This window comes from Truncatella angustata, assembly GCF_020726525.1.
Source record: "Truncatella angustata strain MPI-SDFR-AT-0073 chromosome Unknown BKA67scaffold_6, whole genome shotgun sequence".
NCBI lineage: Eukaryota > Fungi > Ascomycota > Sordariomycetes > Amphisphaeriales > Sporocadaceae > Truncatella > Truncatella angustata.
The window spans coordinates 2,420,070-2,433,181 of record NW_025763386.1 but is presented as its reverse complement, the minus strand read 5'-3'; the positions used below and the strand labels follow the sequence as shown (position 1 = coordinate 2,433,181).

The 13,112-nt window shown below is 50.0% G+C and overlaps 5 protein-coding genes across 5 annotated transcripts; all 5 read right to left on the bottom strand.

The window, feature by feature from the left end:
- Positions 1 to 151: 151 nt before the first annotated feature.
- BKA67DRAFT_350699 (RF-1 domain-containing protein) lies at positions 152 to 991 on the bottom strand. The gene has a single exon (XM_046096359.1). The coding sequence runs from the start codon at positions 843 to 845 to the stop codon at positions 273 to 275; it is 573 nt and encodes a 190-aa protein (XP_045956491.1). The 5' UTR covers positions 846 to 991; the 3' UTR covers positions 152 to 272.
- Positions 992 to 2,808: 1,817 nt separating this feature from the next.
- BKA67DRAFT_648108 (uncharacterized protein) lies at positions 2,809 to 3,559 on the bottom strand (the record flags this gene model as incomplete). The annotated part of the gene is made up of 2 exons (XM_046105972.1): positions 2,809 to 2,860; positions 2,924 to 3,559. One exon carries the CDS (start codon positions 3,557 to 3,559, stop codon positions 2,987 to 2,989), a length of 573 nt encoding a protein of 190 aa, XP_045956490.1. The 3' UTR covers positions 2,809 to 2,860; positions 2,924 to 2,986.
- Positions 3,560 to 4,252: 693 nt separating this feature from the next.
- On the bottom strand, positions 4,253 to 4,843 carry BKA67DRAFT_660975 (uncharacterized protein; the record flags this gene model as incomplete). Its single annotated transcript, XM_046107735.1, has 1 exon — positions 4,253 to 4,843. The coding sequence occupies one exon, from the start codon at positions 4,841 to 4,843 to the stop codon at positions 4,253 to 4,255; it is 591 nt and encodes a 196-aa protein (XP_045956489.1).
- Positions 4,844 to 5,657: 814 nt separating this feature from the next.
- On the bottom strand, positions 5,658 to 8,202 carry BKA67DRAFT_520636 (WD40-repeat-containing domain protein; the record flags this gene model as incomplete). The annotated part of the gene is made up of 3 exons (XM_046098199.1): positions 5,658 to 5,775; positions 5,831 to 8,016; positions 8,071 to 8,202. 3 exons carry the CDS (start codon positions 8,200 to 8,202, stop codon positions 5,658 to 5,660), a joined length of 2,436 nt encoding a protein of 811 aa, XP_045956488.1.
- A 1,082-nt stretch (positions 8,203 to 9,284) lies between these two features.
- BKA67DRAFT_660973 (6-phosphofructo-2-kinase-domain-containing protein) lies at positions 9,285 to 11,472 on the bottom strand (the record flags this gene model as incomplete). Its single annotated transcript, XM_046107734.1, has 6 exons — positions 9,285 to 10,331; positions 10,377 to 10,457; positions 10,515 to 10,782; positions 10,833 to 10,868; positions 10,918 to 11,078; positions 11,206 to 11,472. 6 exons carry the CDS (start codon positions 11,470 to 11,472, stop codon positions 9,285 to 9,287), a joined length of 1,860 nt encoding a protein of 619 aa, XP_045956487.1.
- Between the last annotated feature and the right edge of the window lie 1,640 nt (positions 11,473 to 13,112).

Here is a 13,112-nt window from a genome sequence, read left to right as displayed (position 1 = left end):
GGGGTAGACAATTACAGGGTGATCGATCATATACTTCGTCTTTTTCTCGTTAAGCGTCTGATTTGAAAACCTTAGCGCGCCTGTGCCTGTCTTGTGAACGAGTCCATCGCCGTGAACTGTAACCGTCCTTGAATGAATGGCACATGCACTTGGAACATTGAGTCGTCAAAAAGTCCGAAAAGGCACAGTACCTAGGAGTTGGCAGTTACCTTCCCAAATTCACGAAGCTTGAAGGCACTCACTAGAGATATCCGTTAACAATACCAGCTATGCTATGTTTTCTCCTTCTCTTTCGGGCCAGGAATCTCTGTGAAGTCCTGAGCTGTTGGTGTTGCGCCATCTTTCTCGTCGATCTCGTCTTGGAACTCGTCCTCAAACTCGTCCTCCTCTTCTCCCTCGCCAGCAGCGACCTCCTTTCCATCCTCGTCCAACTTGCGATACTTCCTCCTCTTCTTCTTGGCGGCGCTGGCCCTCTTCTTCCGCTTCGCGGCCCCGACGACGGAGCTCCGGCTCTCGTCACCCCGGCTCATGTCGTCGAGCTTGTCGGCGAGCAGCTGCCGGGCAATCTTGCGGTTCTCGGTCCGCGACCGTGTCGCCTGGCACTTGACTACCAGGCCCGTCGGTATGTGTTTCAGCTGCACCGCCGAGCTGGTCTTGTTGATCTTCTGCCCGCCCGGCCCGGACCCCTTCAGGAACGACTCGTGCAACTCCGCGTCCGGCGGTGGCTTGGGCCGGGGCGGCATGTTGGGCGCTTTCTTGGACAGGTGGCTGAGCGTGGTGAAGGAGGCGGCGTGGCGCCATGGTGATGAGGAGGATAGGCACCGGGGCAGGAGGAGTCGGGACATGGTGTTTTCGGTCGGGGTTGTTTTCTGTGTTGTATATCGATAAATGTCCAGGTTGAGAGTGGGCTTGTTTGCTCGGTGCCGAGATAAACAGGTAAGTAAGTAAGTAAGTAAATAGACAATAAATAGTTAAATAAACAAATGCTGTAGGCAAGTCTTGCGCCCAGGGACGCTCAATTGGAGCAGCTGTTCTGTCTGTCGGTTGGTCCGGCGGAAATCCCAGTTCCTCTTGTTCTGTTGCTTCCTTACGGCTTCCCCAATTGCATCGTGGCTACTCCGTTCAGTTTGTTGTACATGGGGGGAGTGTGGTCATCTGCTGCAATTACGATGACCCCCGGAAAAGTTGAGGCTTTGGCAGACGTTGGACCCCTAGAAATGACGTCCGTCCGTTACGTTACGGCGGGCTGCTGCGCACGGCCAAATCCGCGACCCTCTAAGGTTAGAACGAACGTGGTTTCTATACTCGCCAGCCCGCCTCTCGCTTACACGGGATAGCCCTGTAAAGGTGAAAATCATAGCCTTTTCTTTTTTTTTCCTTTTTTTTTTTTTCAACATGGTGTTACAGCCTCAATACGTCCTCTACAATACACATCATTGCTTCGTCCCATTCTTCTGAGCATTACTACCCAACGACAAGAAAAATCTCACGGCAAACACAATGATTGCGATACGTCAAGCGGCCAAGAGTCTCCCTGGCCTCGTCCCGGCCATGCGGCGCTAGCTGCGCATCAAGAGATACCAGTTCGAGGTCACGTTCGCCCTCTATATATGTACGCCGACGGAGAAGTGTCTCATCTGTAAGTGTTCATATTTTGTTTTCCCTTTTTCTTTTTCTTTTCTTTCTTAAACTTCTTTCCCTCCCTCTTCACACATATTTTTACATTCCCGACCTTAAATAATGGCAGAGCCGTAAGAGGGAAATAGGCCATGCACCACCAACTGACTCAAAGGTCCACCAGATACGATCCTGGTCCTCTTGGGCGCCCTGATATGCTTTGCTACCACACTATATCTGCCGCGCTGGGCATTGTCGCTGGTCAAGTATATCGTTTCTGAGATCACCGGTCTGAGGAGAGAGCCTGGGCAGAGGAGCCCATAAGAGGTGGCCTTGCGGTAGAGATGACCAAACATGTGGCGATACGGACTACAGATGGGCTGGGTATGACTGTCGGAGGGGGGGGGGGGGGGGGGGGGGGGGGGGGGCATTTGGCTACGCCGGGGACAAGATCAGGGACGTTGAGAGGCAAGATCTCTTCGTGGCCACCAGATCGATCGGGCGCATCCTCGTCGTCTCGTGCTTTCGATATGCTAGGTCGCAACGCGATCTTGCGGTCTCGCCTGGTTGCCGGGTCGTTGGTGACAAGCTCGAAGAATTCATAACACTTACAACGAGAGTTACTTTTTCATAGTTTTTAAGTTTTCACGTCCTACCGTTTTGAGTATATCAGGTGCCGCTTCTGTCGTTGCTGGCAAGCCTTAATCTCATTGACGAGAGTGTAGTTATTACATATATCAAGAACATTTACTTTAAGAAGTCTCCAACTCACTAGATACCGGGCAAACTCGCTACTGGCATCATCCCGAAGAGCTTGCTGAACTCGTTTCAGATTCATGCGGAAAACCTATGAGAACGAGATACTAAGGAAAACAGCTTTGTGCCAACTATATTTCGTCCACCGCAGAATATGACCAACAATGACTGACTGAACTCTTCTCACTACGTAGTTTTGGGATTCTCTTTCTCCTCCACATTGTTCGAGAGAATCTGAGAGCAAAAAGGAGGTTCTGGCGTTTCTCACAATGACTGTGGACGAGCTTGAGCCCTTCGTTTCTTCAGAAGGCCAAAATAGTCAGGTCAATAATTTCATGGGTGGCGGCAGTACCATGGGTGCGCCATCGATGATGGTAGTCGTGTGAACGTTTGCCTCAAGCAGACGGAACTACGTATGTATTACTGCATAATCAAGCTCATTAGTAGGGTACCTTGTGCCCTTACTTTTTTTTTCACATCCAAGTCACTATCTTCGTTCACAGTCAGAACAGCTTTTTTGCTTTACGGGGTTTTCATTCGTAGTAATTAACCTCTAGATTCCGGTCGCTTCCGTGCCGATGGCCAAGCCGTCCAACCTGCCACGACCGTTTCATCATTTATCCGGCTGGTTGGCCTTCCGGCGTCGATTTTTTCGCGTCGATGGTTGGGGCTTTTCGCGATGGCCGAAAGTCATAACAGAGTCCTCCAGGCAGACGATCTTGAATCCGAGGTCCTTTTCGAGAACGATGAACGGCGTCTCTGGGCCGAGGACCTGGCTCTCCCATTTCTCGTCGTCGTTATTGACGGCTTTGACCGATATCAGGCCCGAGATGACTGACAGCGTGGATTCGTCCACCGTCGAGTGCGTTTCCAAACTGGTACCCGCCTGCCCCATGCAGTTGTCGCTGAAAGTCACGGTGGGCGCTGCGGCGTTGTAAAACTTGTCCGTAGAATGCCACACGGACGCGTCGTCGATGTTGGTATATATCATAGTTCGGGGGAGGCCGGTGATGATGAGGGGGGGCTGATCCGCCGTGTGCTCTCTCAGGCGCTTCTGGGCTTGCTCAACGGTCACCGCCTCGCCGTCATTTCCAGGTCGGTATTTCCAGATATGCATGGGAGCATCTCGGTTTTTTATCTTGGAGAGATAGTTGATGAGGCTTATGGAGATATTCGTGGTAGGCATCTGTCGTCGGTGGCGATAGAGATGAGGCTTTCCTGGAATTGATGTTTTGTCCAAGCTATATGCTGAGTTAAGTATTAGTGTGTGACAGAAGAATTGGTTTTGTTTCTACGCTTCCACTATTATATTTATAAAAAAAAAAGCACAACCGACCAAGAGTGATTATGGGTTAATTGTTTGTAGTTTGTTCGAGCATAGCCTTTTGTTAAGTATTGGGGACAAGAAATAACTTCCATCAAGAGTGATTAAGTATTAGTTATTTGTAGTTTTGTTGGAACACAATCTTTTATTGAGTATTAGGCTTTGTAGTGGTAGATATCTAGATCAGACCAATTGATAGATTGTGGTCAAGTCAGTCACATTATTTATCATTATTATATAACGTTCATGGCTCCCGCTTGGTTCGTTTGTGATGAGCCATGGTTCGTGACTTTGAGGGCAAGTGTAGAGTGAACAGTGACTAACGTAGCAATCTGTCATACCGTGTCACAAATCACAAATTTGGCTTTCCATTCCCAACAACTCGGACTATGCATGGGGGATGGCGTCTTTTGTTTGGATCACAGCTACAGAGTACCGGCGAACAGAACGCATACGCATCTCAGTCTTCAAAAATTAACGACCAGAGAGCTCTCATCGAGGAGGAACATTTGTGACCTACCATCCTTGCCACATCTACACGGTATCGGGTTGCAGCTAGGAGTCTGGCTGGACAGGCACTTTATAGCAGAAGTAGACCAGTGAGTTCTCATCGAGGAACATGGTGAAGTTCCAGCCCTTCTTGAGGCAGACCGCCCCGTTCGCCGGTTCAATGGTCATACTCAGATTGCTGTTGGTACCCCTTTTAGACAACTTGCCCAAAACTGATGTCTGGCCCGCATTGACCGAGACCCACGAATCCTCCTCCACCACGCCCAGCTCTATGCACGTGCCTCCCTGCCCGGCGAGGAAGCTGCCGCAGGATAGGGACTTGGTGCTACTCGGGAACGAAGAGGCGGTGGTCACGTCGACCACGTCGTCGATGGAGTCGCGGACAACGTATTGGGGGAGGCCGGAGACGACGAGGCGAGGCTTGCCTGGGCCGTGCTCGGATGAGAGGAGCTCCCTGGCCGCTTGGATGCTCATGTCTTCTGGGTTGGGGCCTTGCTCAAGAACAGCCGACAGCGCCCCGCCTTCAACCTGCATGGCCGCGGTCACTTTCCCAGCGTAGTTCTTCCAGACATGTACGATGTGGTCTTGGCAGGGCAGCTCGGCGAGATAGTTGACGAGGTCAAAGGGGGCAGTCATAGTGAATATCTGTCGTGCGGTGCTGCGTATGATGCTTTGATCGAACTGTGTGCTGAGTTGAGGATAGGTGTATGGTACAAGAGTTGGCTTGATTTTGTGTATCCAATATTGCATTTATAGAAAAGCAAAAGAGGGAATAGGAGTCTATTAATACTATAATATTTTTGGCGTATAATATTCCCATAAGGTTGGGATTTGCAGCGGTGGGCATCTGGATCGGACCAGTTGGTGAAACAATATCAAGTAAGTTCCTCACAATGTTGATAGCTAACAAAACTGTCAAATTTCATGCTTTGTTCTACCGTGGTGGGTAGTATAATTTGTGATTTTGACGACTAGAGTATAATGAACATTGAGGGATACCGTCTTTGTTCGAACCACGGATAGAGTGCACACACATTTTAGCCATCAAAAACAAAAGGTCAAGCTTGAACCAAATCAACCACAGAGGCCGTTGGCATCCATCGGTCTCCCGGTTTATCACAAATTACCCAGTCGAAATATGACAAGAGTAGAAGTGAAGAGACATTTGGAACGGTGGATACCTTTCCTACCAGGGACATGATGAAGTGTCTTGCCGTATGGAAGATCAAGTGATATGAGATATTGACAGAACATATGTACATAGGAAAGGATAGGTAGGCTGGGCATATATATCCGTGCAGTGAATAGTGGCGAATTCATAGGCTAACGTTGTAATGAGCTTCTGGCCGACTACAAAAAGTGAGAATTACGACGAGGCATGAACACGGTGCAGAATGGTCTTAGGTGCCAGGGGTTAGTAACAGCAGTACATTGTGTTCTAAACCAGTTCTCACGCGGGCGAGTAAGAATATACCCGCAGAGATGAGTCTTCTCCTGCTATCGCCAAATCCTTCGCTGCTGAGTTTGGCCTCCATGACAACTGAGCTACAGCTCTAGCAAGACCCAAGCTGCAAAACGTCAGTAATGGTACCAAGTTATTGTCGAACCAGGACGGTCACTTACTTCGGATCCAGAGCAACGCTGGACAGGACGGTAAGGGTCTCCGAGTCGATTGTATGAATTGCGATCCTTCCTTCCTCATTTCCAGATGCAAGCAGAAACCTACCATTCTCGTCTTTGCATGAAAGGAAGTCAACAGCCGTAACCGGGGCTGTGGCCGGTATCGAGGTTGCCAATGCAATTGTTTCATCAGACGGTCCCTTCTTCCAGATTTTTATTTGCTTGTCTCTGCCAGCCGTTGCGAAAACCACTGATTCCGTCTCGGGTGCCCATGCGGCGTCCAAGATCATCCTCGTGTGGCCCTTCGGGTTGGCTTCCAGGAGCTTATACCCTAGTTTGTTCTCATTGTCCCGCTCAAATACTGCCCATTGACGATCTCTACCAACACTCAAGAGATATCTGTCGTCTGCAGAGAATCTCAACCGGGTAGCAGTTAGAGTGTGTGCCGATAGGGGTGGTCTGACTTCTGTCCACTTCTCCGTCTCGAACAGCCGAATGACAGCGTGGTTTAGCGAACTGGCTTTGCAAGCGCTTGCAACGAGAGTGCCGTCGTGGCTGGCTGCCAGACATGAAATCTCGTAACCATGTCCGTACAGCTTCTCAACCTCAGGCCACAAAGTGTGCCGGGACAGACTATCTTCGAAAGGGGGGTGGTCTATTTCCAGTACGGATTTCCGTACTGTTGAGCCCGGATCGAGAGCTTCACGATCCTTCTCAGGATTCGTTGCCTCGATCTCAAGGTCATCGTCAACTGCGTCGATGGCCTTGTTTGAAAGGCCGAGTACAGGCATGTTCGCTGCATCTGGCATATGCTCGATTTCTGAGTCGCCAATATCACAAAGCCGGTCGAGGAGCTTCGCAACGGCCTTCGGCTCATTGAATACACGCATTAGCTTCTCATCAGCTCCTGAAACGAACTGTGACGATCCAATGGAGTCGATACAATTCAAGTCATAGCCATGAATCTGTGGCCTGGCCATCTCGTGCCATGTATTCTTGCCAGCTTCTTTCTTCCATTGGGCATGGAGGCGCGTGGTTTGATCGAGACTGGTGGAAAGAATGTACTCTCCGCTCTTGGACCACGAGATACCCGTTACGGATCTGACATGACCGCTTATTCCAGTGATTTGCACCCACTGAGACACATCTTTCTTGTAGTCCCACCGACGCCAGCTTCCTGTGCGACCGAGTGTGATCACTGTATGTCCATTTGGAGACCAGAGTCCTGTCCAGAAGCCCCCCGTGCTTCCCGTCGCGGTCGTTGCACCTTTCTCCCGACTGATCTCACCAAGGCGTACAGTGGTAACCCAGATACCCGATGTCAGATCGGCTTCCCATATCGCTAGCGTGTTGTCTGCCGATGTGGAGAGCAATTGTGATCTACCGCTTGCGTTGTAGTACCATTTAGCACTATAAATCCAGTCGTCATGCCCAAGTAGCAAGGCCTCAAATGTGATCGAGAAGTCGTTTTCGCCAGCCTTTAGGCGATACGCCTTGTTTGACGGCGATTTCCCAGGCAGGAATGTACCCAATGTCGGGTCATTACCCGCCGCGGACGGGGCAGGCAGTTCTGCGCCTTTGTGGAAACGCCATAACCGGATATACTTGTCCTGACTGGCAGACGCAAGAATCAAATCACTAGACGGCTCTACCGTCTCGAAAGCGAAATCTAAAGAGCGAACCCACTCTTCGTGACCTGAGAGTGTTGCTTGCAGCTCGAACTTGGGCTCTGATGAAGATTCGGCGACAAAGACCTGAACGATGTTCTTTGTTCCTGCCACCGCCAGTGCAAGGCCGTCGCCGTGAGCACTCAGATCGCTGATTGCTACGCAGAGTGGGAAGAGCTTGGGGTTTGGCTTGATGGTCTGCAGCAAAGTAACTTCGCCCCCTTCGAAGCGCCATATTTTTACCGAAGCATCTGCCGCTCCCGTTGCGAAGATGTGGTAAGGCCTATCTTGCAAGCTGTGAAGGACTGCAATGCAGTTTATCGGCCCAGTATGCTCCTCAATTGTCTTGATGCATGTGGCAGACTTGTCCTCGCCGATTTTCCAGACTTTTAGAATTTTATCATCCCCTCCAGACAACAGATATGAGTTGGCGTCATTCTCCACCTTGGGAAGAAATTTGACCGCCTTCACGGCTTCTGTATGTCCCTGTAAGAGTCTACTAACTCCCTGGGTAGCGTGATCCTGGAAAACATGTTAGTCTGTGCAATCGTCTTGTGGCCTTCTTTCTTGACTCACATCGGGCTGCCAGAGCGCAATATTGGAATCGGCTCCAAAAGCGACCAGGCCGTGACCGCCCCAATCTGCACCCGCCGTTTGCCTGTTGGCACCTACGGAAAGGTATTCAATGCCAATTTTGGCTTCACTCATTTCCGATATTGGTGTATAATAATTAATGTGAGAACAGCAAAGTTTTGTGAGTGACGAAAGAATGCAATGTGATTGGTTACTGAACCTGAAGTTTAGGTGAAGCTGCCATCAGCTGCTGGCGGTCCGACCTACGGAAGCAGGTGGCCACACACGATTGCATCTGTCCCACTTCAAAACGTCAACGATTATGTCCAATCAGCCTCTCATTGTTGTGATTGCTAAACCTTGCAATTACAAAGAGACTCATGAGAGAACTGGTAGGCGTTTTTATTTATTTATCGGCATATACTTGGCGCAAATACGCAGATGCCAACATTAGACGGTGATGCGAACTGCCATGGATGTGCCACGTGGTAATGGGGACTCGGATCTATGCGTATAGTCGTATGAGCTTTTAATCTTCTCAAACCGGAATCTGATGAAAAGATTGGAGGGTCTCGAGGTCATCAATTTTGATAGCGATGGGTCTTGAACACAAACGATTTACTAAGAAAAGAAAAAAAGGGAGTCAAGTATCCGGTTGTAACCGATTCACAGTGGACATTGTAATAATAGTGATGCAGCAGACGATCGAGGAGATCAAAAGACTAGTTGAGAAGTTTCTATGGTTGCATTGGGGAGAACAGCGGCTCTGATAGAAGCGACTGAGCTCCGTTTGTCTTTTCGGAGAAGGAACCCGGAATTAGACACGCATAGCGTTGTTAGCTTACTCTCTTAAATCTTTAGATGTCTAGATGTGACCGTCGCCCCCAAATGCTTGATTGCCGAGCTGACGGTTGCTGTCAAGAAACACGGAGTTGGTGTACCTGAAGTTTGCCTGCTTACTTTCGCGTTGACCAAGTCTATATAAGCTGCAAGAAGATACATGAAGAATGACACACGACGATGACTGGAGGTTATTACGACCAAGTGCTGGGTTGTTCAATGTATGAAGCAGAAGAAGACTTGTCGGGTCACATCTTCCTGTTATTCGTCAATTGCAAACGCATTCCTTTGTTGCCTATCGCATCAACTGTAGTTCTATCATGTTGTGCTGGTCTTTCAGATCATAATCCCCAATTCCCTAAGCACCCCATCGCCAGTTAGTCCACATCTGTAAGCTTGTCCTTGACTGCATCCTTCGCCGTGCTGACGATCTTCTCCCACTTGCTCTGCTGCTCGATCTCGTTGTTCGGCTCCGCGGGACTTCCGAGTCCACCACCCGGCAACGGCGCAGGACTGTCGGTACCGCTCCCTGGCATGCTGGGCACAGGGATGCGGATGTCTTCGGGACTTCCGGGCACCATCTTGGGATCCAATCCTGGAATTTGGACTCTCTTTGCCTCATTCTGGTAGGCAGCTGGGATGATCTCGATGATCTCATTCCTTGGAAACTTGAGGGTCGGGATGTCCATGGTGCTGCAGTGCATCAGATAGGCATACAAAACCCTCAGAACCGACTCATGTGCAATGATCAACAGGTCGTTCTGCTCGCGCTCCAACTCCAGAATGATAGGTTCCAGGCGGACAGCCAAATCATGATAAGACTCAGCACGGGGGTATCGGTGATGGTACGGGTCAAGGTCGTGCTTCTCGACCTCGTCAGGGTATAAACGACGGATAGCGCGCTCCGATAGTTTTTCGCACACACCAGGGTTGATCTGGGACATCTGGCTGCGTTGACGGACTTTGTAGCCTCGCTCGTAGAAGGGCTCAGCAGAGTCGATCGTTCGCTGTCGAGTACTAGTCCAGACCGTCAGTGGCTTCAAGGGCACATCTGGACCACCCTCGGCTATCAATGCTGCACGCTCCTGTTCACGGTGCTTGATAAGCGTTTCGGCCATGATCTTTGCGTACTCGTGGCCTGATTCGGAGAGGGGGGCGTCGGCCTTGTAGGAGTCCTCCTCTGTGGCAGCGCCAGCCCGAGCAAAAAAGGTGGTCCGAGATTTGATATGGGTGTTGGTTAGGTAGAAAACGATGCGGTGCGAGAGATAATTGAAAGACACGTTGTTGTAAAAGAACTTCTCTCCTGCATTGATCATCTTGATATAGTTGAGCTCAGTTTCGTTCATAGTTTCGAAGGTTGGGATCTTCATCTCTATGCGTCGGAGATAGAGATTTGCCGCTTCGTCAGCATCCATACCGTCGAACTGTTATCATTAGTGATTGCAAGAGATGTGAGGTTGCCAACTTACGTCTGGCGAGTTGATCTTGACATTTCTGGCGTTTTCACGCAAGATCTTCTCGTCGTTCACAAAGGACTCCAGGAACAGCGTCTAGAAGCGGAGTCAGCGAAGAGCGCATGTCATCTGACAAGATGCGTGGCAGCCCACCTGAACATCGTGCTTGGCAAACTCCTTTGCCAACGATCTTCGCCCACTTGCGGTCGGGTTGACTGCATCATAAATCGCAACTTGTCCGTTCTCGTGGTTCAGCCAAGAATAAATATCCTCCCTGCATTTCTTGAGGATCTTCTGGCGTAGCATGACAGAGGCCGGTGAGGCATCAGGAAAGAAATAATCTTCTGGCACATCCTTGTCATTCCCAACCGTAGCTCGTCTATAGTCTCCAAGATGGAAGATACGCGTCTTGACACCCAGCCTACCCCATGTGAGTAAAATGTTTGCTGCTAGGAATATGGGACACCATACCATTGCAAATATCGAGCCATGGATACGCAGACGTGACTAGCTAATACTTAGTGGTAATTCATCGAGCTCCTAGGTTGATTCTTACGTCTTGCCTCTGGCAGGAAGTCCGACCATTACTATCGCTATCCGACCAGAGTGGAACAGCCTGCCGGACATGGTGCTGTACAGCTGGGCCGGAGCCATATTCTTAGTGTCCTCGCCGGTATCATGGATGCCATCGATGAAAGTGCTGCTCTTTCTTCGATACTTCTCGTAGGTTAGTTTCACTTCGGTATCTAGGAGTCGGGCGGATTCTCCAAGATGCGATGCTGTCGCATGCTGGTACCAGTCAAGGCGGCAACGGCAGTCTCGGAGATGTGACACATTGACTTACCCGGGGTGCATTGGCAGCAAGCTCTGCAGTGCTGGTATCATTAGCCTCAGTCTCTGACGCAGCCTCACTGTCTGAGTAGCAGATGTCCCCCAGATGGACTTGACGGATCTTCTTGGCCAAGGATTTTGTTGGCGGTGAGCCGTTGGGAGCCGATGACAGCAAGCTCCTGGAGTTGTTCCGGGAGTTGGCGAGATCCCTAGCATGGGAGCCCGGGGACTGACTTCGGTCCGGAGGGAAAAGATGGAAGGAAAACGGGAGGTTTGACATGTTGATGGCCTGGTCTTGTAGAGATTTGGCATAGGGCTGAGGTAGAGATCAAGAAGTGCACAGGAGCAGTCGGGTGTCTTTGTCAGATGTGGGGAACAGCAGAGACATGCATTGATTGGGGTAAGCCGACAAGAAAATAAGAGTGACGGTAGAGTAGAAAAGAAACTCACAGCAGAGTATCCATGGTGATGATTCCAAGTGTGGCACCTTCTACTATTTTTGTCCAAAACAACGAGACCAAACGTTGGAAACGGGTAGCCAATCCCCGCTGAGCTCTTTCCCCAATGAGGCAACCTCGGCGACAAATTGTTTTTGTCAGATGGCAAACGAATCTGAACGTCTAGGGACACAAAACTAGATATACCCTGCTCGTGCCCAGAAGGTATGGTTCAGACGGGATGCAGAAGCAACTGATTGTGGTGCAACCAAACACGTTGTAGCCCAGGAAATGATAAATAGCACGAAGTGGAAAATGTCTCAATGCCGCGATGGCAAAGCTCAGCTCAACGCCCAAAGCACTGTGGATCCAACCCGAATACAGATTGAGGAAGTGTTATGCGTATCGTCAGACTGAATAGGCCCGACTAAACATGTGACATGCAATCCTCACACGAGAATCAGTTATGAGTAGCAATGTTGACGGGTGCTTTGTGTGAATACTCAAGGCCTTGCCGTTGTGAAACCTCAGCAGCTGCACGGCAGTAGGTTGTCGTGATGAAACCTTGGCAGGGTCTGGTAGATCTGACTGGATCCCAGTCGACTGCGATATAGTGAATACACGGCAAATGAGTTCTAGACTGGAATACTTGCGACCCCTGCAATGTATGTTCAGAAGAATTCGGAGTCTTGCAAGATGGTGGCAGCAGAGAGTGGGCGAGAGGGTAGGATGTCCTACGTTTCAGACAAGCAGACGAGCGAGACAGGGTGGCAAGGCAAGTTTATTGGTGTTTACTGCAGGCTTGATTGATATCTCTGTCTGAATGCTGGGTGGCGGAGTTCTCCCAAATCTGGGCGAGGAGGATATGACATAATTACAGCCTAAGCCTGAGCAGTCGAGAGACGAAATGCAAGGTTTTCGGTCACTTGCATGGCTAGTATCGGTATATGCAGTACTATGTAATGTCTGCTTAGAATAAGCAACTAACCTAGAGAACCACTTGGGCCAGAATAATGTCTTTATTGGTCGGGGCACATGGACAAGATTGCGTGTGATGTGCCCTCCCTCAACTCAAATCAGTATTATCACTGCACAGAAGGAATGCAACCAAAAATACGGAGTGGCAGGCAATGGCTCGTATGACGTCTCAACGCAGGATCCTGCTATCATCTTCACACACAAAAAACCACCAAAAGAACATACGTTATGTTATGTTATGTTCTGTTATGTGGTGGACGGAGTAGCTGTTGGTAAATTTCGACACCGATGGTCTTCCATTTATTGAGTGAGCACGGCTCCGTACAGCAGATAAGCTGCTGGACTAGCCAACAGCGACCTAGCTTGGAGAGCACCGACTGAATTGTCTCAAGGTTGCTTAGCGTCTCCCGCCATTCCCCATGGCGCCTGGTTCAGTGGTTCAGTGGCCCTGCTGGCGAGGAGCGGGTGCAATGGCTCAGCGGTCGGCGGTCGGTCTCTCGTCCTC